This window comes from Leucopleurus acutus (genome assembly GCF_964270905.1).
Source record: "Leucopleurus acutus genome assembly, chromosome: 20".
Taxonomy (NCBI): domain Eukaryota; kingdom Metazoa; phylum Chordata; class Mammalia; order Artiodactyla; family Delphinidae; genus Leucopleurus; species Leucopleurus acutus.
This window is the reverse complement of record NC_139162.1, coordinates 353,287-376,332: the sequence shown is the minus strand read 5'-3', so window position 1 is coordinate 376,332 and position 23,046 is coordinate 353,287. Positions and strand designations below refer to the sequence as shown.

General features: G+C 51.1%; 1 protein-coding gene across 1 annotated transcript in view; it reads right to left on the bottom strand.

The window, feature by feature from the left end:
• Positions 1-23,046, bottom strand: part of FANCA (FA complementation group A) — a gene marked incomplete at its 5' end in the record, with an annotated part of 49,833 nt that overhangs the window by 15,440 nt on the left and 11,347 nt on the right. Inside the window, 19 exons of the mRNA XM_082863010.1 lie at positions 148-244; positions 591-661; positions 998-1,134; positions 2,790-2,903; positions 4,369-4,445; positions 12,552-12,601; positions 12,692-12,752; positions 13,367-13,455; positions 14,238-14,297; positions 14,391-14,486; positions 15,237-15,347; positions 16,601-16,734; positions 17,049-17,190; positions 17,457-17,533; positions 18,290-18,402; positions 19,766-19,832; positions 20,275-20,308; positions 20,629-20,711; positions 22,005-22,117. Coding sequence (XP_082719136.1) covers positions 148-244; positions 591-661; positions 998-1,134; positions 2,790-2,903; positions 4,369-4,445; positions 12,552-12,601; positions 12,692-12,752; positions 13,367-13,455; positions 14,238-14,297; positions 14,391-14,486; positions 15,237-15,347; positions 16,601-16,734; positions 17,049-17,190; positions 17,457-17,533; positions 18,290-18,402; positions 19,766-19,832; positions 20,275-20,308; positions 20,629-20,711; positions 22,005-22,117 — 1,726 coding nt within the window. The remainder of the gene's footprint in view (positions 1-147; positions 245-590; positions 662-997; positions 1,135-2,789; positions 2,904-4,368; positions 4,446-12,551; positions 12,602-12,691; positions 12,753-13,366; positions 13,456-14,237; positions 14,298-14,390; positions 14,487-15,236; positions 15,348-16,600; positions 16,735-17,048; positions 17,191-17,456; positions 17,534-18,289; positions 18,403-19,765; positions 19,833-20,274; positions 20,309-20,628; positions 20,712-22,004; positions 22,118-23,046) is intronic.

The following is a 23,046-nucleotide window of genomic DNA, read 5'->3' as shown; positions in this document are numbered from 1 at the left end:
TACACGCCGCAACTAAGAGCCCAGATGCCCCAATGAAGACCGGGCGCAGCCACATGCATACATACGTACATACGTAGATAAATACAGAAATATTTAAAAAGAAAAGAGGTTCAGCGTTGTGGGGGCTGGAGGAGGTGGCAGCCCTACCTGGTGATGGAGCAGTTGGCAGAGCCGGCTGAGCAGAGCCGGCAGGAGCCTGCGTCTGCACAGGGTCCTCACGAAGTGGGCGGCCCAGGGGCCCTGCCTGTGGGGACAGCCACAGAGAACAGTGGCAGCGGCCAGGCCTGGCCCTGCACTGCCCGCCTGGAGCCTGGTGGATGAGCAGTCAGGCACCAGAGACTGAAGAAAGAACCAGGCTGTTCCCCAACCAGGAGGGTCTCCTGTTGCGACGCTGACCGTCGCCACGCCCCTGCTGGATAAGTCAGCCCCCCCCCCCACCCAGGCCCTTCCCCAGCGCAGCACGAAGTCGGGGGGCAGGACCAGGGCCCCAGGCTCAGAGGTGGACCAGGAACGACGGCCACTCTCATCACGAGCACCCAGGCCACCCCAGGACAGCTCCAAACCACCCGGTGAGACCGCCTAGCCTCTACCTGTCTGGTGGGGCAACGCTGGAGGCCGCCATGAGGTTCTGACAGAAAGACGTCAGCAGGAGGTCCACGACCTGAGAGAGGAGAGGTCTCAGGGCCGCAAACCCACATCACAGCGTTTCCACCCTGGACGTACAGGGCCACAGTGGAGCTGACGAGACTGGAAAACGAGCCCCCATCCGGAGAAGAGGCTGCAAGGCCTCAGCACAGGAATCCCCAAACCCTGGGAGGGGCCCCCAGGGGTCATCACGGAGCTTCTCAGCAGAGAGCAGGGTCAGCAAACCTGCCCACAAAGGGCCACGAGCAGCCTCTGCCACAACTTCCTCCCAAACACAGAGTCTGTACGCAAACGGCAGCACCGGCCCGAAACCCTCAACTCACATGTGGTCTCCCTGGTGCCCCACACTCACCCTCTGCTCCCACGGCTGCAGCTTGGGGGCCCGGACGCTGAGCTGAACCGGGGCCCCCTCGAACTCGCTGTCATCCTCGCCGAGGCCCAGGGCGGAGCGGAGCTGTTCAGAGATCACTGCCATCTGAGCCAACAACGCTGCAAGGCAGGGACCGGCGCCATAAGCAGGGGCGCCACCCACCACCTCAGGGGCCACACTCTCAACTGACCCTGGGGCCGCTCTCGTCCCCGCCCGGCCAGCAGCGGAACCACTTTTCTGCAGTGCAGGTGGCCAGGCTTCTCCAAGGGGCTGGCATAGCTCTTCACGTCACCACAGCCCCTGTGTCTATACCCCGCGCCCCTCGCCCCTCGCCCGCCAGCCACCTCTGCACACACTGACGCCCGCTGCGGCCGCCCGGCCCGGCCTCAGCAGCTCTGCCAGCACAGGGACTCACAGGCCTGGCTGGCTGACCATCTTGCGGCAGCGCTGGGGCCCCACACAGGCCTCGACCTCCCCAAGAACCACGTACTGCAGGAGCAGAGTTTGGAAGGGTCACGCTGACCATGAGGGGACATCCTGGGCCCTCAGGACGACCACGGTGGAGGCAGAGCTAACAGTGCAGAGCTGGGGCTGCCGACCCTCCACCACAGGTGAAAATCTGTGCGTAACTTCTGACCCGAAGCTTAACTCCTCACAGCCTTCCGTGTATTTTGCATGTCATGTGAATCTACGTGTATTTTATGCATTCACGACATACCTAATTTTCTCAACATTTCTAGGCAATGTGGTTTATCTGAAATTTTTGCAATTGTCATTTATCTCAAAAAATTTTCCAGTATATTTACCGAAAATAATCTGCATATACTGAGTGGACCCACACAGTTAAAAACTGTGTTGCGGACTTCCCTGGTGGCGCAGTGGTTAAGAATCCGCCTGCCAATGCAGGGGACACGGGTTCAAGCCCTGTCCAGGAAGATCCCACATGCCGCGGAGCAACTAAGCCCCCGTGCGCCACAACTGCTGAGCCTGCGCTCTAGAGCCCGTGAGCCACAACTACTGAAGCCCGTGTGCCTAGAGCCCGTGCTCTGCAACAAGCAAAGTCACCGCGATGAGAAGCCCGTGCACCGCAACGAAGAGCAGCCCCCACTCGCCACAACTAGAGAAAGCCCACGGGCAGCAACGAAGACCCAGCGCAGCCAAAAATAAATTTAAAAAAACCGAACTGTGTTGTTCAAGGGTCAACTGTATTTCCTCCGTGAGACTCTCATAGGAATTAAATGAATTCATAATAAATAAACATCTACTGAAGTTACTAGGTAAAACATGCCTTATGTATTTTAGTTTCTGCATTTAGCATAGCAAAACTCTAAAAACACCGGAACCTAACATTTTACTTGTGGACCGCTATGGCCACTGAGCGCTTTGAACTGCTCACGCCTGTCCTCCAGGCCCCTCATAGGAAACAGTCCCAGAAGGAGAGGCCCAGTGCTGAAGAGCACAGCCACCCAGGCAGTAAAGGAAGGAGACAACGCAGCTTTCCTCCTCTATGTCTCCTGTCCCACCGAGACGCCAGGTAGCAGAATAACCATATTCTACCCAGACATTGGGACAGCCTGAGTGTCAGAAAGGAGGCACGCTCCACACCCACCAGGCCGTGGTCAGGTTCACTACCAGATGCTGAACTGCAGGGAAAATGCACTGACCACTGCCACTATGGGCAACAGAGCAGCCTCAAGCTCTGAGCACGTCAGGACTGGCCTGTGCACCCACGGGCACCCACTGCGGACGGCCCGACCCACAGCCCTGTCCTCACCGTCACGCTGGGTGGGATCTGTCACTGAGGCCCTGAGCTCTCGCAGGGCAGTTGTGAGCAGACCCAGCGGCTCCTCCTTACAGCTGGGCTCCACCTCCCTCTGCGAGGCTGCATCTGAGAGACAGGAGATAATTTTAACAATTAAACAGGTTAGATCAGATAGGAAGCACACGGAACTGACGCTGTCCCTGGCTTCTCCCTGCAGAGGGCACACAGAGGACTGGGGCCCTATGAGGAGGGAAGTGAAACGCTCTCCCTGGACGGCAGATGTTAATGTCCTATCAAAGTTAAAACATTCATAAGGAAGATTAAGAAAAACCATGGTTCTATACACACTATCGCCACAAGTGTAAAAAGCAGGTATGTAATGAACAAAGACCAAATGCATGTGGAGGGAGGCTGGGCGGGGAGAGCAGAATTATGTACAGATGATGGTTTAGTCCCTGTTTCTCAAACTTTTAAGTAACATTGTGATATTGTTTTTTACAACAGGATGTTAAAATCAGTATATTAGAGGTGATTACCAGTCCTCAACACACATTTAGCAGGTTTACTAAAAAATATTAGCCCTATGAGATACAGCATTAGGAAACATTCTAGAAGCCCCAAAAGCAGGACCATGGGGTTAGGAAAGGAGGGCAAGGCCTCACTCAACGGTGGACACAGCCCTACGGCCCCCTTGGCATCCTGTCTGCAAGATGTTTCGATACTGGTCCAAACAGGTGTGGGTCTCCCTGGCTGTCAGAAACCGTGGAAGATTGTGCAAGGAGGGTTCTGGCAGACAGAATTAGAAAACAGAGCTGCAGTTGCTCATGCAGCCTAACTGGCCCTGCAGGCATCAGAGGGATTGACCAGCAAACAGCTGCACCATTTCAACACCGACAGACCAGGCCCTGTCCGGATGGCGCCTCGTTCCTGGGGCGATGGGGTGCGGACAGCCTGCCCAGCTGCTCCAAGCAATGATGCACGCTTTCACACACTGGCCCAGGTCTACATCACTGTCCCCTAGAAGCAGAAAGATCCCCAACCGTCCAAACGGCCAAAGAGCCAAGGCAGACCCCCTACTAGGACACGGTGCAGAACAAGCACCACGGGCCTCGGGCCTGGCTGGTCACCTGACTTTAAAGCTCGAATTCAGGGCTTCCCTGGTGGCGCAGTGGTTGGGAGTCCGCCTGCCGATGCGGGGGACGCGGGTTCGTGCCCCGGTCCGGGAAGATCCCACACGCCGCGGAGCGGCTGGGCCCGTGAGCCATGGCCGCTGAGCCTGCGCGTCCGGAGCCTGTGCTCCGCAACGGGAGAGGCCACAGCAGTGAGAGGCCCGCGTGCCGCAAAGATGAGAAATGGTCAAGTGGATTTTGTGCTGCATGTGTGTTCAGGGAATGACATCACAGGCAGCCCTCCTGGTGTCACAGCTGTCCCAGGGCTGATGCTGGGCAGTCTCTGAAGCCACAGCTGTGACCAGACCCAGCATGACAGAAGCAGACCAGATGGACCAAGGTGCCACCGACACGTCTCGTGGTCAGGGAAGTGGAGGTGAGATGTGGGCACGTCTGGGGACCAAGCGACCCACTGACCTTACCTTCTGGCTTCTTCTCTCCGACAGTGGAGCAGGCTTGGCGGTAGGTGGAGTATAAGGAGGGGGGAATTTTATCTGCTCTGGATCAGAAGAAAACATTAAAATAGTCAACTATGACTCAAATTAATTCTCAAGCTTACAATCCCAAAGACTATCATAAAACAGAAATATGCAACAGAGTAAATCTAAACAAATTATACAACACCCCACAGCACGACCCTATGTTTAGGAAAAACATTGTCCATATGGACTTAAACGGTCCTGACTACTTCATACGTCCTATATAAACATCTCCCAACAGTGGGTTTTGTTGTGTAGTGAGATTATAAATGATTTTCACTTCTCTCATTCAAGTTTTGGTAATTCCCAAATTTTAAAGGTGAACTTATATTACTTTTAATGAAAAATGCTAACTAAGGAAAACATCCAATTAATGTCATTAAAAATACAAGTCCTGGGCTTCCCTGGTGGCGCAGTGGTTGAGGGTCCGCCTGCAGATGCAGGGGACGCGGGTTCGTGCCCCGGTCCGGGAAGATCCCACATGCCACGGAGTGGCTGGGCCCATGAGCCATGGCTGCTGAGCCTGCGTGTCCGGAGCCTGTGCTCCGCAACGGGAGAGGCCACAACAGTGAGAGGCCCGCGTACCGCAAAAAAAAAAAAAAAAAAAAAAAAAAAAAAAAATACAAGTCCTGTGATGAGGACATGGGGCATCTACAGGGCACGGACACGGCTGGCACATTGTCGTGGCACAGCAGTAAGTACAAGGACGAGAGCCACAGAGCATCACCCCCCCCCCCGCCATCAGTGCTGCAAACCGTGACAACGAGATTCAAGTAGAAGAACAGAGACGTAGCTATGGTCCAGAGTGAGAATCCACACTGGGACTGGAGGGAGGCAGGGAATCTGGCTGGAGACTAGGAACTGAGGGCACCACCCACTGCCCTGGGGACTGGAAAGCCTTCAGTTTAAAAAACAGAAACCAAAAAGAAGAAAAGAAAAAACAGAAACCAACGCAAATAAAAAGAAAGAACAAATTCAAGGAAACGGAGAAATTTACAGAAAAGAAACTGTCAGTCTTCACTTTTATTAGTATCTTCAGAGAGGTAAGACAAAACACTGCAGCTGTGAAACAAGAATGGACTGCTAGGGGCTTCCCTGGTGGCGCAGTGGTTAAGAATCTGCCTGCCAATGCAGTGGACATGGGTTCGAGCCCTGGTCTGGGAAGATCCCACGTGCCGTGGAGCAACTAAGCCCGTGCACCACAATTCCTGCACTCCAGAGCCCACAAGCCACAACTACTGAGCCCAACTGCCATAACTACTGCAGCCCGCACGCCTAGAGCCCATGCTCTGCAACAAGAGAAGCCACCACAGTGAGAAGCCCGCACACCACAACGAAGAGTAGCCCCCGCTCACCAGCAGAGAAAGCCTGCGTGCAGCAACAAAGACCCAACACAGCCTAAATAGATAAATTAATTAAATTAAAATTTTAGAAGAAGAATGGACTGCTGTACAAAGGAATATCTGATGACAGAAATGAAACACTCAGTAAAAGAACTTGCAGATAAACTTGAAGAAATCTCTCAGAAAGGAGAGGAAAAACAAAACAAAACAGATACGCAAAATAGGACAAAAGAGAAAAAAATCAGAAGACAATACAGGAGATCTAATATCTAAAACATAGCAGTTCTAAGAAGAAAAAGGACATAAAGAGGACACATCTGCAGTGAAATAAACCAAGTAGAAGAAATCAGCGTCTGGGATTTGCTTCAAAATAATCCAGAATGCTGGGTGGGTAAGTGAGTTTGAAGGCTACAGATGAAACAAGATTGCCCATTTATTGGTAACAGATCTGGGTGATAGATTCTATTCTGCTTTTCTGTCTTAAATTTTTCATAAAAAAAAAGGTTTTAAGTATCCAAGAAAATCCCTTAGTACTGAAGGATATCAATTTCCAGAGTAAAAAGCCCACCATGTGCCCAGCCCAGAAATAAAATTAGACCCACAATGAAATACACTGCTATAAAATTTCAGAACACAGGGAACAAAGAAAAGGCACTACAGGCCTCCAGAAAGAAAAACACAGATTCCCATGCAAAGAGTCAGAAACTGTAAGTTTCTAACATCTCAGTCGCAACAATGGAAGCTAGAAGTCAATGGAGTGACTCTTAACAATTTGAGGGAAAATAATTTCCAACTTAGATTTCTATACCCAAACTACCTATCAAATGTGAGGGCTAAATAAGGTGTCGAAAAATCTACCTCACACCCATCCTTTTGTAAGAAGCTTCAAAAGGGTGTTTTCCACCAAGACAAAGGAGTAAACCAAGAAAGAGGATGATCTCGGGCATAGAAAGGAGAAGCCAGCACAAGCCAGAGCAAAGGACGTCAGTCTCCAGGTGACGCTGAAGGAAGATACAAGGGTGACAGCAGTCTTAGAGGCATAACAAGCTAGTGGGTCAGAGTGAAGCAGGTCAGAAGGCTCTAGAAGAGATTTCCCAAAGATACAACCATTGGGATACTTGATTCTGAACAAGAGAACATTTAGACAACTGGTAGAGTTTCCAGTGAATCATGATATGTACAAGGAAAACTAAGATAAAACAAAGATAATTATAAACTCCAGAGAAAACAGAAAGTAACGATTCCTAATGATCAACTCGGAATACTGTTTAGATAGCCTTAAAAAACAGGGGTTTTTGTGGTTGTTTTTTTTTTTTGCGGTATGCAGGCCTCTCACTGTTGTGGCCCCTCCTGCCGCGGAGCACAGGCCCTGGACGCAGCCAGGCTCATGGGCCCAGCCGCTCCGCGGCATGTGGGATCCTCCCGGACCGGGGCACGAACCCATGTCCCCTGCATCGGCAGGCGGACTCTCAACCACTGCGCTACCAGGGAAGCCCTAAAAAGCAATTTTTCAAAACCAACACAGGAAGGGCAGCTATGTGTATTGGTAAAGGAAAGAAAACTAAAACAGAAAAATTAATACCAAAATAATAATGTTATATGGAGATTCGGGGCGAAATATCGAAAAATCAGTTGGGTTGAAAATGCTTGCTTCCAGAAAGAAAGTGAAGTGGGAGGGATGGGTGGGGAGTGGCTATTTCTCTCTCTCTTCTTTTAAAAAATAAATTTTTTTATTTTATCTTATTTTTGGCTGCATTGGGTCTTTGTTGCTGCACACGGGCTTTCTCTAGTTGTGGCGAGTGGGGGCTACTCTTCGTTGTGGTGAGCAGGCTTCTCATTGCAGTGGCTTCTCTTGTTGGGAGCACGGGCTCTAGGTGCTCAGGCTCAGTAGTTGTGGCACACAGGCTCAGTAGTTGTGGCTCGTGGGCTCTAGAGCGCAGGCTCAGTAGTTGTGGCGCACGGGCTTAGTTGCTCCGCGGCATGTGGGATCGTCCCAGACCAGGGCTAGAACCCATGTCTCCTGCATTGGCAGGCAGATTCTTAACCACTGCTCCACCAGGGAAGCCCCTGGCTATTTCTCTTAATAAACTTCATAGAAGTATCTGACTCTTTAATCTAACTTTAAAAAAAAAATTTATTCAAGTATAGCTGAATTACAATGTGTGTTAATTTCTGCTGTACAGCAAAGTGACCCAGTAATACATATATATATATTCTTTTTCATATTCTTTTCCAATATGGTTTATCACAGGATACTGAATATAGTTCCCTGTGCTATAAGTGGGACCTTGTTGTTTATCAATTCCATATATAATGGTTTGCATCTGCTAATCCCAAACTCCCACTCCATTCCTCCCCGTCCACACCCCTGCACTCCCCAGCAACAAGTCTGTTCTCTATGTCTGTGAGTCTGTCACTGTTTCATTTGTGTCATAGTTTAGATTCCACACATAAGTGATATCATATGGTATTTGTCTTTCTCTGTCTGACTTACTTCGCTTAGTATGATTATCTCCAGGTCCATCCATGTTGCTGCCAGGACTCTTTAATCTATACCTATATTTAACTCTGACAAAACTCGTTTTTAAAGATTAGAAATAAATATGTCAAAAAATTAGGGACTTCCCTGGTGACGCAGTGGTTGGGAATCCACCTACCAATGCACAGGACATGTGATCCCACATGCCGTGGATCAACTAAGCCCGTGAGCCACAACTACTGAGCCCATGTACCAAAACTACTGAAGCCCGCGCGCCTAGAGCCCATGCTCCTCAACAAGAGAAGCCACTGCAATAAGAAGCCCACGCACTGCAACAAAGAGTAGCCCCTGCTCTCCACAACTACAGATAGCCTGCGTGCAGCAACAAAGATCCAACGCAGCCAATAAAAAAAAAATTAAGAAGGCATACCATACAAATACCAAAAAAAAAAAAAGCCGGTTTTAATAGCAGACAAAACAGAAACTAAGGTAAAAAGCCTAACAGAGACATTACATAATAACAAAGGGAAAAACACCCAGCAAGAGAAGCCTGTATTTTAACAATTACAAACTTTCTTGCAACAAGACAAATCTGACAGAATTATAAGGAGAAACTGACAAAATCACAACCACCTCCACAATAAACTGATAAACCAAAGACACAGAAAACTATTCAGGATACAGAAAACTTGAGAATAAGCACAATTTAACAGACAGACCCTACAGTCCCAAACTGAAGGACATGTGTTGTTTTCAAGGATGCGCGGAATGTCTGCAAATTCCAAGCAAATTCTGAAAGGAAGTCTTGACTAGTAGAAAAAACTCCATATAAAGTGAATCATATTCTTTGTGAAACATGACATTAACATTGGAATTCAACAATAAAAACTCATGGGCAAACACCTAAATGTTTAAAATTTTTTAAAATTTACTTAAAACTAACTTACAAATTATGAGAAAATCATAGCACAATGGTTGAGTATTTATTTAGAACTGACCGACAGTGTAAGAACTACACATTGAAACTTTTGGAAGTTGGCTAAAGTGATATCTGGAGGTAAATTTATTAAAATATGCCTGTTTTAAAACACAAGTTATAAAACAATAAATTAAACCACCACTTTAAGAAGTTATAAAAGGAACAACATAGTAAACCCAAAGAAAACAAAAGGTAAATAATAAAGTTAAAATCTAAAAACAAATAGAAGATTTTTTTTAAAACAGCAGGGAGGGGCTTCCCTGGTGGCACAGCAGTTGAGAATCCGCCTGCCAATGCAGGGGACATGGGTTCGAGCCCTGGTCCGGGAGGATCGCACATGCCGCAGAGCAGCTAAACCCATGCACCACAACTACTGAGCCTGCGCTCTAGAGCCCGCAAGCCACAATTACTGAGCCTGTATGCCACAACTACTGAAGCCCGCGCACCTAGAGCCCACGCTCCACAACAAGAGAAGCCACCGCAATGAGAAGCCTGCGCACCGCAACGAAGAGTAGCCCTGGCTCGCCACAACCAGAGAAAAACCCATGTGCAGCAACGAAGACCCAACGCAGCCAAAAATAAATAAATTTATTTAAAAAAAAAAAAAACAGCAGGGAGGGGGTTTCTCTGGTGGCGCAGTGGTTAAGAATCCGCCTCCAATGCAGGGGACATGGGTTCGAGCCCTGGTCTGGGAGGATCCCACATGCCACAGAGCAGCTAAACCCATGCACCACAACTACTGAGCCTGAAGTCTAGAGCCCGCGAGCCACAACTACTGCAGCCCGTTTGCCTAGAGCCCGTGCTCTGCAGCAGGAGAGGCCACCTCAATGAGAAGCCCGCTCGCCGCAACTAGAGAAAAGCCCATGCACGGCAGCAAAGACCCAATGCAGCCAAAGATAAAAATAATAAAATAAATAAATTTATTAAAAAAACCCAAAACAGCAGGAAGGACACAATATTAAAAGCTGGTTATGTGATAAAATTAATAAAACAGACAAGTCTTTAAGTAATGAATGAGTCATAAAAAAAGGCAAAGTTAACACTAGCATGAAAACAATTTTAAGGGATGAAAAATACAGATGAGGTAGACAAATTTTTTAAATCACAATAGAATATCATGAAAATGATACATCAACAGATCTGCAAACTTAGATGAAATGGACAATTTTCTAGAAATATATATAAAAGCTAACAAGAGAATAAAAAACCTGACTAAACCAATAACCATTCAAGAAACTGAGTCAGCAGCCAAAAGTTTCGCCTCCACAAAAGACACCAGGAACAGATGATTTTGCAGCCAGATTTTACCAAACCTTAAGGGACACATGATCCCGGTGTGACAAACTATTTCAGGGGACAGGAAAGAGGGAAGGCTACCCGGTTTGTTCCATGAGGAACCAAATACCTTAATGGCAAAGCAGCCAAGGTGAGTGTAACAAAATGAGACACAGATGCCTGAACTCTAAATAAAGTATCAGTAAACCAAATTCAGCAGTTCATAAAACAAAAAACTGTTACCAATTAGGGGGTATTCCAGGAACGCAAAGACAGTGGAAAAACCTATCAATGTAATTATCACATAGCCGATGACAGGAGAACAGCACAATCATCTTAAGGGTTGCCAAAAAAAAAAAGCATGAATTCCTGCTAAAAGTCCTTAGCGAATTCACAGAGGGAACTCTTTTAATATGGTAAGGAGGATATATATATATATATATATATATATATATATATATATATATATATATATATATATAAATAAATGGTAAAACTCTAGAAGCAGTCCTGTTTCAGCCAGGAACAAGACGCGAGGCCAGCTTTCACTCCTACGATTGCTCATTATACTAAAATCCTACCCAATACAGTGACAAACACCGAGAGGCATAATAATCAGACAGGAGGAGGCAAACTTGATCTTGTGGACAGCGTGACTGCATAGAAAATCTCACCACCCACTGGGAGTAAGTTCAACAGTTAACGGAAACAAGGGCACCTACACCTCAGCAACAGCTGATGAAGAAGCCAGAAAAGAACATGCAGTTCACAACAAAAGCTAGGTACCGAGTAGCAAGGCTGACAACAATTTACAAGAGTTTTATAAAGAAAAAACACTAGTAAAAGACTTGAATAAACAAAGATGTACTGTGTTCCTGGAAGGAAAAACTCAGTACCATAATAAAGCCAAATACCTCAAGCTAACCTATAGAATCAATGAAACTGCACTCAAAATTTTGAAGCTTTCATGGAGATACAGCCAAGGGTGTTCACTGAAGCACCGCTAACAGAACATAAACGTGAAGTAACCCAAGGGTCCAACTCCAGGGTGGTGAGTGCATCTATTTATTCCGTAGGCATGTGGCCTGCACCCGGGGGGGTGCGACGTGGCAGTCTGCAGACACAACAGAACTCCACACAGCATTAAACAAACCAGAGCACACGACCAGCGGGGGGAGTGAAAATGCAAGTCACAGAACAACACACACTGCTATCAAATCCACTTTGAAAACACACAAGAGCACACTGTGTGGTGTGTTTGTGTGTGGACACGATTTACAGTTATAAACATATAAAACAAAGGATAAAAAATAGAGGAAAAATTTATGCACCAACTTCAGGATAATGATTTTCTTGGAGGAAAAGGGGAGGGGATCAGAGACCTGGGGTAAGATGTATCTGGACTATTTCAAGGAAAAAAGGAAAGATAGCAAAAATATTAATGCGAATGGGGCATAGGGGTGTTTTTTTACTGGTCTCTTTACTTTTGGAATATCTTATGCCAAAAACAAATAGAAGTAAGGATCCCAGAGAATGGCCTAATCATAAGATGAAAAAGCTTGTTTTTACTTTCTAGGCCCTTTATCTTTTCAATCTTCTCACAGGACCCATCACTTCCCATAAGACACTGGGAAACAGGGTTTATCGTTTTCTGTTTCTACCACCTCTCTGCTCCTGGAGGTCCTCAGTGTGAGCCGGGGGATGGGACCCCCGTTCTACACGTGGTCTCCACTCTCCCCAAATCATCACAGTGGAAGGTTTTCACCTCTCCCTTTTCCCTCTTTCCTTAAATTCTCCTCCTTTCCCAATGATTATGTAGCAAAAACACTATTTTCTTTAATTCCCAGACTAATCATCCTAAAAGTTCATTGAAAAATGCTAAGTTGTGATATTCAGAATCAAAGAAATTTTCTTTTTAACATTTTAACCGACTAATTTTGAGCCAACTTTTTATAAGTAAAGCATACATGTGACAAAACACATTTCTCTACAGAAGAGCCACAGCTCCTTGCGCTGTTAGCCCCCAGACGAGCCGCGCTGCCATGCATACCTCCTCAGGGACTCTATGAGAGCGGCCCGGGAATCAGGGACCCTCGGGAGCTGAGAGGGAAGACAGGACTTGGGTGAGACGCCAACAGGGACCCCGCTCTCTGCCGACCCAGCCCCACATTCACGGCGACGTGTACTGACCACTCGCGGTGTGAGCAGGGCGGGGAGAAAGTGGGACAGGTAGTAGGACCTCCGGAATATGCTGCAACAGAAAAGGCCAGGCTCAGGGGTGCCCCACCTCGACCAGAGGACCCTCAGTGAGGGCAATGACCGTCCAGGGCCGTCCCTGCAGGCCAGAGCGTGGGCCACGTGGTGTCACGTTTCAAGGCTATGACATTGTATCACGTTTTCAAGTTTTCTTTCCCACTGTTTTGGGATATTTCACACAAAGGGAACTCTGTGCTGGTGACCTGCACCCTGAGAGTCTGGAGGATTCCAGATGCACGGCCCTGGAACCTGGGTTCATCCGCGGCCACGAGGTCGACCGTGGGAGCTGGAAGCTGTGAGCGTTTCTCAGAGGCAAAGCCTTAAGAAAGCTACCCCACAGCTACCCCGTACTGGTAGCAACCAGAATTCAACGTGTTTTGGCGTCACACCAAATTCAACAAAATTTTGCTATTCAACTCCCTGTGCTGGCTTCACACGGTCACCGTTGAAGCATGAACAAGGAAAGTCATCGTGGCCACAGGGAGGGCCTGTCTGGTCCCTCTGAACAGTCTGTGCTGCGGGGCGCCTGGGCTTTCCGCAAGGGAGCTCATGTCACAGCAGGGGCTCAGCAGCACCTGCCCACCAGCCCTTCCGGCAGCGTAACCCCACCTGGCCTCCAGGACGGCGGCGGGAATCTTCCCCGTGTGTTCAAACACCATGATGGCCTTCTCAACATCCTGGGCCGCTTGGCAGCGGGGCTGGCTCCAAGTGGGGAGGACGGAAAAAAACAGAAGATTTAAAAGAAAAGGCAGGAGCAGAGCGGGGCCACGGTTCTGTGGTCAGGCGAGAGGCATGACAGAGCAAGCGGACATGCAGACAAATGCCCTGATACCAGCAAAACCACAAGGAGGGGTCAACTGCTGGCCCGGCCCCAGAGAGCTCAGCACCTCTAGGGAGCCACGGCCACCCCCAGGTTCCATGTGTCTGTGCACTCCACCCCGCTTCCTGCTGCCCTTCTGGGAAAGACAAGGATCCCAATGCAAGATTTTCAGGTGGGAAGGTGCCAAGACCTAATTTTTGAGATTTAAAAAAATTATGAAATGGCAACTTGTGAACAGCGATAAATCTTAAATAGAAAACTTAAAGTATTCGCCTAACAGTCCAACAGCAAGGGCTCTCCAGAGACTCGCAACTTTGAAGTAAGAGTGTCTTAGGAAAGCACACACACACCGCATATGGCCATCCGACATCTGGTCTACATAAATATAGTTCACACTTTTTTCTGTAATTCCTAGAAGAACATGACACCGCCCTTCCCCAACTGTTTTACAGACCACTTTGTCCGTGAAACCACGGGAAGGGGGACCTCCTGGAAGAAGCATCCCTGTAAAAGGTGACCCTCGCTGCTGCTCTGAAGAGTGTGGATACGACCGGACAAGCCCTGGAGCACAGCTCACCCCGGCTGCCGCACACGCACCAGGGCCCAGACAGAAAAGGCTCGGACACGCAGAGACGCTCAGCAACAAGCCCGGGACATTACCTCCGTGACGTCCCCAGCTGAAGACAAATCCTCATAGAGCCCCATGTTTTCTACAGAAACCTGCAAAGACACGGGCGCATGTGAGGACCCAGATAGGCACCGGCCTCCGTGGAGACAGAGGAGGGGCAGGCAGCAGGGGAGGCTGGGACTCGCCTTGAGGTCGGCCAGGCGCGTCCTGGCCAGCGCCACGTAGTCGGTGAGGAGGCTGCGGTACTTGCTGGGAACCAGTGGCGGGTGGAGGATGTGCACCTGCGGGCAGAGGGCGGAGCAGGTCCATCAGCCCGTCAGCTATCCTGACTTTCTGGGGGAGACACTCGTACTGACGGCAACAAAGTTGAAGAATTAGCCAAAGACTCCAGGGCCACAGCTGGAGGTGGGGCAGACGGAGTCCTGGGTGAGGGTCTCGGCACGGGGCCGGGAGGGGCGGCAGGGACTGAGATGCACGGGGAGACCAGACTCCAGGCTGCGTGAGTTACGTCACGTGTATTCTTTGAAATGAAATACGCATTTCTTAATTAAAGAAAGAAGGTGAGATTCATCTTCCAAGTGCCCTACCCCTCAAAGTGGATGCTGGTTATAGTCATCTGATTACAAAAGAAAGCTCAATGCAAGGCGCTTTCTAAATCATGAGACTAATGTACATGGTGATAAAGAACGTAAACTGGAGCGTGAAGTCTTCCACTCCCAGAAGGAACGTCCACAGCCACTGGGGGCAGATTCTTCCAGATACATAAAAATATATCATTTTTAAAAACCAACCATGGGACCCAGGGCACTCGCCGGCTTCGGTGTCCGTGGTATGGGGCCCCCTTTCTATGCAGGCACCAGGCCCCCTTTGCTCACTCACCAGCTCCTAGGACCACATGCAGCTGGTTTCTGGGCATTTACTATAAGAAACATGCCTCCCCAGGAGTGCACCAACACCCCAGGATGGCGTTTGCATTCTGTGACTGTCACTTGCGGGGCTTCCCTGAGCTGAACGTGCCGCCGGCCTCTCACCTGCAGGTACCGGGGGGCCTCAAAGGGCACGAGGTCAGACAGGAACTTGAAGAGGAAGACCAGCGCCTTCTTGCTGGAGCCGTGGAAGCCCCTTGCGCTCCCGAAGGTGGCCTGTGGGGAGAATGGGCATGAGGTGGGGGCGACGGGAGGACTTGCCGTGTGGTGGCCGTGGCTACACCCCGGCCTCAAAAACAGCAGAAAAAGGGAAGCAAAGCCATTTCAGTTCATTTTTCTTTAGGACGGCATGGCTGTGGCCTAGCTAAACAGATGGACTGAAAATTTATTTTAAAAATTAAAAATATATTGCTGGAGAAAATGGTAAATATGGTGCCTTTCTATGAACATTAGAGACAGGATTTGTTAACCACCCTGCGAGAGTCCCTTCCTCACAGGTGAATTCATTCCACTCCAGCTCCAAGCCCGTCTGAGCGGATGAGATCCCTGCAGGGGTGGGCCCTCAGGCAAAGTGCCCAGGCCACAGCAGGACAGTGGACTCTTATAGAACCCAGGGCACGCAGGGGTGCCTGGGGGTGCCCAGGGCAGGGAGGTTCTGAAGAGGTGTCGGCCCTGAATATGTCCCCATGAGCCTGCAGAGACCAGCACTCGCCTCATGCCAGCCACAAGAGGCCCACCTGCAACACCACGAGGCCCACGGAAGCTCCTCCTCCAAAGCACACCCTGTGGTTCTTCTTAACAATTGTGCTGTCTGACGACAGGCACAAAGTCATCAGAACGAGCACACAAGGCCGACACCACTGGACCTATGCTCGGAGCACCGAGTGGACTCTGGTAAGTCCCTCAGTGCCAGGACTGTGGACGCAGTCACTGAGTCCACGTGTGTCCAGCAGGAGCCCCTGGCCCGCTGTGTGGAGCTGGGGGAAGCGCGGGGCCGGGAGGGAGCTTCATTCCGTGAAAGAAAGAGCCACGCCCACCATCTCTACGGCACACCAGGCACAGAGCCCGGTGGATGCAGAGAGAGGCGGGCTCTCCAAAGAGGCCACAGCTACACCACCCAAAGCTTCTGCAAAGAACAGGGCTCGTAAACCCAAATCCACACACGCCCAGCCGTCAAAGCTGATGTCCCAAAGATGCCCCCCAGGCCCGGCCAGGTTCAGCAGCCTGGGAAGAGGGCAAACACGTGCAGGTGGAGGGAAACAGGGAAGAGAGGCGGGCGCTCCCCGACAGACGCGGCACCAATCACAGCGCAGCACACTGTGCAAGAAAAGGCAGCTGTGTTCGCTTTCACCCTTTCCTGCTGGATTTCACTCATTTTCTCGTGAGAGACGGCAGGAGGCTCAATGAGGCAGATGGGAATCTGAGCAGCCTCGGCAGAGCCGACCCCAGCGGGAGCGCAGGCGGCTCACCTGGAACCAGGCGGCATAGGACGGGAAGGCAGCTGGGCCCTCCAGCGCAGCCTGCCGTGCAACCAGGAACGCCAAGACCATGCTGTCCAGGTCACAGCTCTCGAACGCATGAGTCAGCAAACGCGACACCCAACCTAGGTGAGAACAGTGGCACGGCTGTGGACGGGGACTGGGGCGGGGGTGCGGGGGCAGGCAGGACAGTCCCCTCACCCAACACCGACCCCCAGGCCCTGGGTGGCGGCCCACACGCAGCCGAGCAGCGGGTACACGGGCAGGCCGACAGCAGAGGGCGGTCCAGAGGGCAACGGCTGGGTAGGCAGGAAGGGCTTCCATCCTCACTGAGCCAGACACAGCGATTCCGCCTGCAGGCTCGCCCCAACGCCGGTCCACGGATCACACGCACGCACACGCACGCACGGAACACAACGGGGCTCCCATCCCCGCGCACCATTAACGAGCTGCTGTGCGTCTGGCAAGCAGATCACCAGTGTGGACACGCAGGACAGCACGTGCTGCCAGTTCACCTCCTGTGTCTCCAGAACCTCTTGCAAGTGGCCCACCAGCTCCTCTGGGCTCAGGATCACGAAGAGCTGAAACCGAAGTGTCAAAGCTGGACCCCCACTCCCTCCCACTCCGCATCGGACCCAGCCTAGACTCGAGACGCCTGCCCTCCTGACCCCCACAGCCAGCAGTGGCTGCAGGGAGTTCTCATCTGAGGACAAGGTGCTTTGCCCAAGTGAAAAGTTCGGTCTCTGCACCCGGACGGCGGTCCAGCCATGGACGGCCGTGGCTGTGGCATCTCCTGGGACCCACAGAGCCCGTGCAGCAGGTCTTGGACCCCACCCTGTGCACTTACCCTACGGTACAGGCCACTGAGCAGAGGCGGGGTCCTTGCAAAGCTCCACTCTCTCTGCATCTGAACGGCGTCGGAAACTTCATTCAGGAGGAAATACACATAATGTCTCATCAGTAATCATCAAAAAGTTCAGTATCAATAAAGTACCTTGTTTTAATTTGCACTTTTCCAAATGTATGTGAACTTCACCATTTCCCCATTTTCCAGCCATTTTTTTATGTCATGAACTGTCTGTCTTTGGTAATCCTTGATCGTATTTGCTATAAACATCCTCCAACCCATCAGTTACACTTTAATTTTGCTGCTTTTAAACTTTCACTAAGAATAAGCAGTCAGTGAGGACGTGTTGAAAGGACACAGTTGGAAAGCACTCATCAGCCAGGCCAGGCCCTCCGGGAGAGCAGCAGCCTGTGCCGGGGGCTTCCGTGCACCCCTGGACACAGCACCACAGAGAAGGCACCATGAGGAGCCTCGCGGACCGCCCAGCCCTCACGGGACAGTGCGTCAGGCAGAAGATGACTCGGGTGTCGGACACCCTTCAGAAAGCCACGCACCCACAGAAAATGCTGACGTGAGCCGCAGAAACAGAACCTTGGAATTCACAGTACGAGCACTGTTTTAAAATCCTATTTAGAAAGACAGGAAGGGCTTCATATTAAAGGTATTCTACTTTGGCAATAATGGGTGACGCTTCTTTAATTCTAAACTTTCTTTACGGGAAAGTGTTGCTTTCAAATGAGAAGATATTTAATGACAAACGGACTATCCTCCCAGCATTAACATCCGTGGCCCGAGCTTCTGTCAAGGGAGGCACCCAGGGCACCAGGACCCACCTTTCAGCACAGGCTTGTGGGTGAGGATCTGGGTCAGAGTGTGACAGAAGAACCTCTTTGGAGACTCGGTTGAAATTATACTTCCATACATGTGTCCACTGAACACACCGAACCTGCAGAAGCAGCAGAGGATCTCAGGGGAGGAGACCCCTGCAGGTTTCCGCCACTCAACAGAGTCAGCACCTGACAGCGGCACCTCACACACGAGGAGCGGCTCGCTGGCAAAGCAGCCAGGGACCTGCAGGCCCCCGACTCCAGACCCCCAGCTCAGGCTCACAGGCTCACAGGCTGGCCCTGCCCACGCCTCCCCAGCCAGGCTGCCGTGCCACAGATGGAAATGGAATCCAGGGGAGCGTCGCTTCAACAGAACAGAATCAAAGGCAATGGAGCTGCTGTCACACGGAGAAGCTAGAAGGCCAGAGTGAGGTCACAGGAGGCTGGGCCTCGCAGGAGGTGACGGAGGCCACGGTGACGACCGCCAGTGGCTGGACCCAGGCCCAGCACAGTCGCAAAGCCTCAGTCTCCCCATCTGTGAAATGGGAACCAGAGGTGGCAGGGCCATGGTTCCCACTGAGCACCTGATCCTGCCCCGGCACATGGAGGCTCTCAACCCCACCCGGAGCCAAGGACGTCCTTCTCCCGACAGGAGAAGCAAGAAAAGGAGAGGGAGCAGGATGTCACTGACAGGTCAGGAGGGACAAAGGGAGACCGGGGCCGACAGCGGGCTGTCATGATCAGCCCCACCCGACCCCTCAGGGGAGAGAATCCGGGGCCCTAGCAGCCACGTGAACTGCCCATGTCACACGTGCAGTGCGGAGGCTCCAGGCAGGATGGCCACCCAGACTGGGAGGGGACGTCTGACTCTAAGTGCTGGCAACTAAATAAAAATCGTGAAAAGTCGTGATCTGACTCTCGGGACAAGTCTGAGCACGGACTCAGCACATCGTGAAAATGCATAAAACATAGAACAGAGCAGTGTTTTATATGCTGATGAGTAAAGTACTCACCCAGCAGGTTTGAGGACGATTAAAGTAATCGTGGAGAAGAGGTAATCAGCAGCAAAATAATGGAAAAATGGAAAGAGTGACAAAGCCTGGAAATGCTGGGAAATCTCCTGGGTTCCCAGGACAGAGCCAAGGTCCAGGTGGCCTCACCCCATGTTACTCTGAAGCAAACCCGACACCCCAACGTTCGGTCCCCAAGTACCTGGATGTGCCTCCACAGAACCAAGGAGAGCAAGCGGAGGGTCCTGCGGGGCAGGCATGACGGGCAAGGTCTCCCTGGCTGGGACCCCTCAGACCCCCTCCCCTCAGACCCGGAGGTGGCATGGTTCCCACAGGAAGGGCCTCATCTTCAGAGGACTTCTAGTGCTTTCCAGCTCCTGATGTCACCACAATGGCAAAGGATCACTGGGCCTTCAGGGGCGACCAGCATTCCTGGGACCACTCAGCTGGCAGGCCCACCCCCAGAACTTACCAGCAGCTCACTGCCTTGTGTGCTGCGGACCCCTCCTGTATCCCGGCCGCCAAAGCTTCAAGCGCGGCTGAGGCAGAAAAGAGACATCAGCACAGCATCACCGTCCATCATAAACAGCCCCGACCAACTGCTTCTGGGCAAGTCAGGTAATGGACACCTTGCCATCACAGGCCTCCTAGGCCCCCGAACCCCCCAACGCACAAGCCCTGCAAGATCCCAAGTGTCTCAGTGGTACCAGACTTAAGCCTTGAAAGTCAAGCACAATATGCAGGCAAGAAAACGCTTCCCTCATGAACCATTCAACTGGTCACCTCTGCTGCTCTGGAGATCAAGTGTGAAGCCACCAAAACTGACAGCAGGAGAGAAACAAGCAAGTTGGCGAGTTCAGACCCAATCACAACCGTGAAAGAGGCCTCCCCGGAGCAGCACTGAGCTGCAAAGGCGGCGAGCCACAGGAAGCCCTAAGCAGCAAGGGAGGCCATTTGCCACCCGGCCACAGAGCCACTCACAAGCCAGCATCCTCTCGAGAACAGCGCCGGCCGCCTGCGGGGACAGAACGCTGCAGTTACACAGGGGCACAAGCGAGCAAGCCGTCACCCCGAAGTGAAGCAAGACTCGGCTTCACAAAGAGCTCGTCTCCAGACCCCCCGGCACGGCCCAGGATCTGGGTCGCGGGGAGGGCTTTACCCTCCAGAGCTGTGGGGGAGAGGCCACCGCCCAGGCCCGTGCCCGTGTCCTCACATCTGCACTCAGGGAGCGCCCTGTGGCGACAGCAAAGCGCACTTCCCCGCATAGAGCTGACAACTACAGCGTGGGCCCCTCGTGTCGCAGCCGCTGCCCCACGAGGCCCGGTGTCCTCCCACCTGGGACATCCACTCCGGGCCCACGGTTCCTCTCACATCCACGTTCTTCTGGAATCCCCTCGAAACAAGCATTTGCACAAAATCTGAAACCCACAAAACCAAAGCATTTACATACACTGTGGTCTCTGAACAGCTGTGAATCACACAGACCACCAGCTTCAGAGGGGCCGGCAGAGTAAGGACCTGCATGGAGCTGAGGAGACACTGGCTCCTGGCCCCAGGGAGCCCACCGACCACACCACCGAACCCAGCCAAGGACAGCCTCTTCCCCGAGCCACACTCTATGCCAAAAGGAAACACAATCCATCAAGTTTATAGGAAGGATTTTCTCACTGAAAACAAAAAAGTATCTACTAAGGGTTTCACGTGGCCTTCCTCTCAGCCAATCTCCTACACCAACCATACAAGGACGGTTCTAGGGCTCGGAAGCATTACACTGTGGGAAATGAGGCAGGAAATGGACTCATAACTTCTGAAAAGATTACGACCAATGGCACTGAAATTAAAAAGATTTTGTCAAATTTCAATTTAAACTTAATCTGGGACCAGATTACAGGATTCAGGAATTGGAAATAATTCACATCACCAGGAAAGTTTTAGGAAAAAGGAATGCACCTTTTGCAAAGGAAAACAGTCCACAAGCCAACTAACTGTAGGGAACCCCTCCCATCTAGGTTTCCGTTTACTTGTGGACTGCATTCCTTCGGTATGTGTGACGGCGGGCCTGCTGACTCGGAGAGAAAGGGAAGGTGACAGAAGAACAGGGTGTGGCGCTGCCCAGGCGTCCACAGCAGGGCAGGCCTGCTCACCCACAGTCCCCACATTCAAATAAGGATTCCTGCCCAAGCTCCCACTTTGCTTCTCCCGGGCACCTTGTAAAACTACCGCCTAGAATTGAGCCGTGGAAAGCCAGTGGCCACCAAACAAGCACTGGTGCCTTCTGCTGTGCTCTCTCCTGCTCGCTTGTGACCTGGACGGAGGACGGCCCATCCCCAGCTCCCTGGGATATGTAAATAACCCATCTGTGACCCTACGTCCTTTGCGCATTGTCTAGGAACTGCGTCTTCAGTCAAATCAGCCCTGGACTCTCGCTTCCCCAAAGTGGGAGCTGGGATGCCGGGGGAGCCACCTGCCTCTGCTAGCAGGTCACAGGTGCACATCCTTAACACACCAGCTCCGGCCCAACCCACCGGGTCAACAAGCTGACATTTCCACAACTCAAGTTCAATGCAAACCCACAACGACAGGTATGGACTGCAATGCCTTCCTGTTGGAGTGTGTCGGCCGCTCTGCTTCCCACAGATCGTCACAGCAGAAAGCGTTCCCACTGGTCTAAAGCAATTGTACCCAGGAACCCACCTCTGCCGTGAACTTACCAGCAAGCATAGCCCTGGCGACGTCGGCGTGCTGACAGGGTGCCTCTGTCTGCTCACACAGCAGGCGCAGGTCCCTGGAGAGCCAGGCCACCACGGCCTGAGAGTCGGCATGGCTGGGGGCACAAGCACACAGTTCACCTGACCCCATTATTCCACTTTCTTTCACACTCACTCCACTGACAGCGAGCTAGCGACTACCTCAGCCTTCCCGTCCCAAGCCACAACAGGGCCAGCAGATGTACAAGGGGCATCAGGAATGGCTGCCACTGATGTTAAAAATCATCCCTTTTGGGCTTCCCTGGTGGCGCAGGGGTTGAGAGTCCGCCTGCTGATGCGGGGGACGCGGGTTCGTGCCCCGGTCCGGGAAGATCCCACATGCCGCAGAGCGGCTGGGCCCCTGAGCCATGGCCGCTGAGCCTGCGCTCTACAACGGGAGAGGCCACGGTGGTGAGAGGCCCGCGTACCGCAAAAAAAAAAAAAAAAAAAAAAATCACTTTTTTCAAATAGTTTATTTATTTGGAGTAGCTTACTATTCTTGGGAGAAAAAAGAAATTTCAGTAATAATAAATAGCGAGAGTAGCGATAATGGGCTCTAGACGTCAGCAGTGCAGCAGCCCTGCAGGACAGTCCTTGTCTGGGCGCAGAGCGGGGTGGGGGAGCCCTCACCTGTCACATTTGTATTTCCCTGGAGAATAAGGGTGATGAGCATCTTTTCACGTGCTTGGCTATTTGTAAGTCTTCTTTAGAGAAATGTCTACTGAAATCCTTTGTCCATTTTTTAATTGGATTATTTTTCTTCTTGTTGAAGTTTAAGAATTCTTTTATTCTAGATACTAGGTTCTTATCAGATATGTGATTTGCAAACAATTTCTATGCATTGTCTTTTCATTGTTTCGATAGGGCCGACACACTAAAGTTTTAAAACTTGATGAAGCCTAAATGACCTATTTTTTCTTTTGTTGCATGAGTTTTCGGTGTCATATCCAAGAAACCCCTGCCTGACCCAAGGTCATGTAGATTTACCCTCAGATCTTCTTCTAGG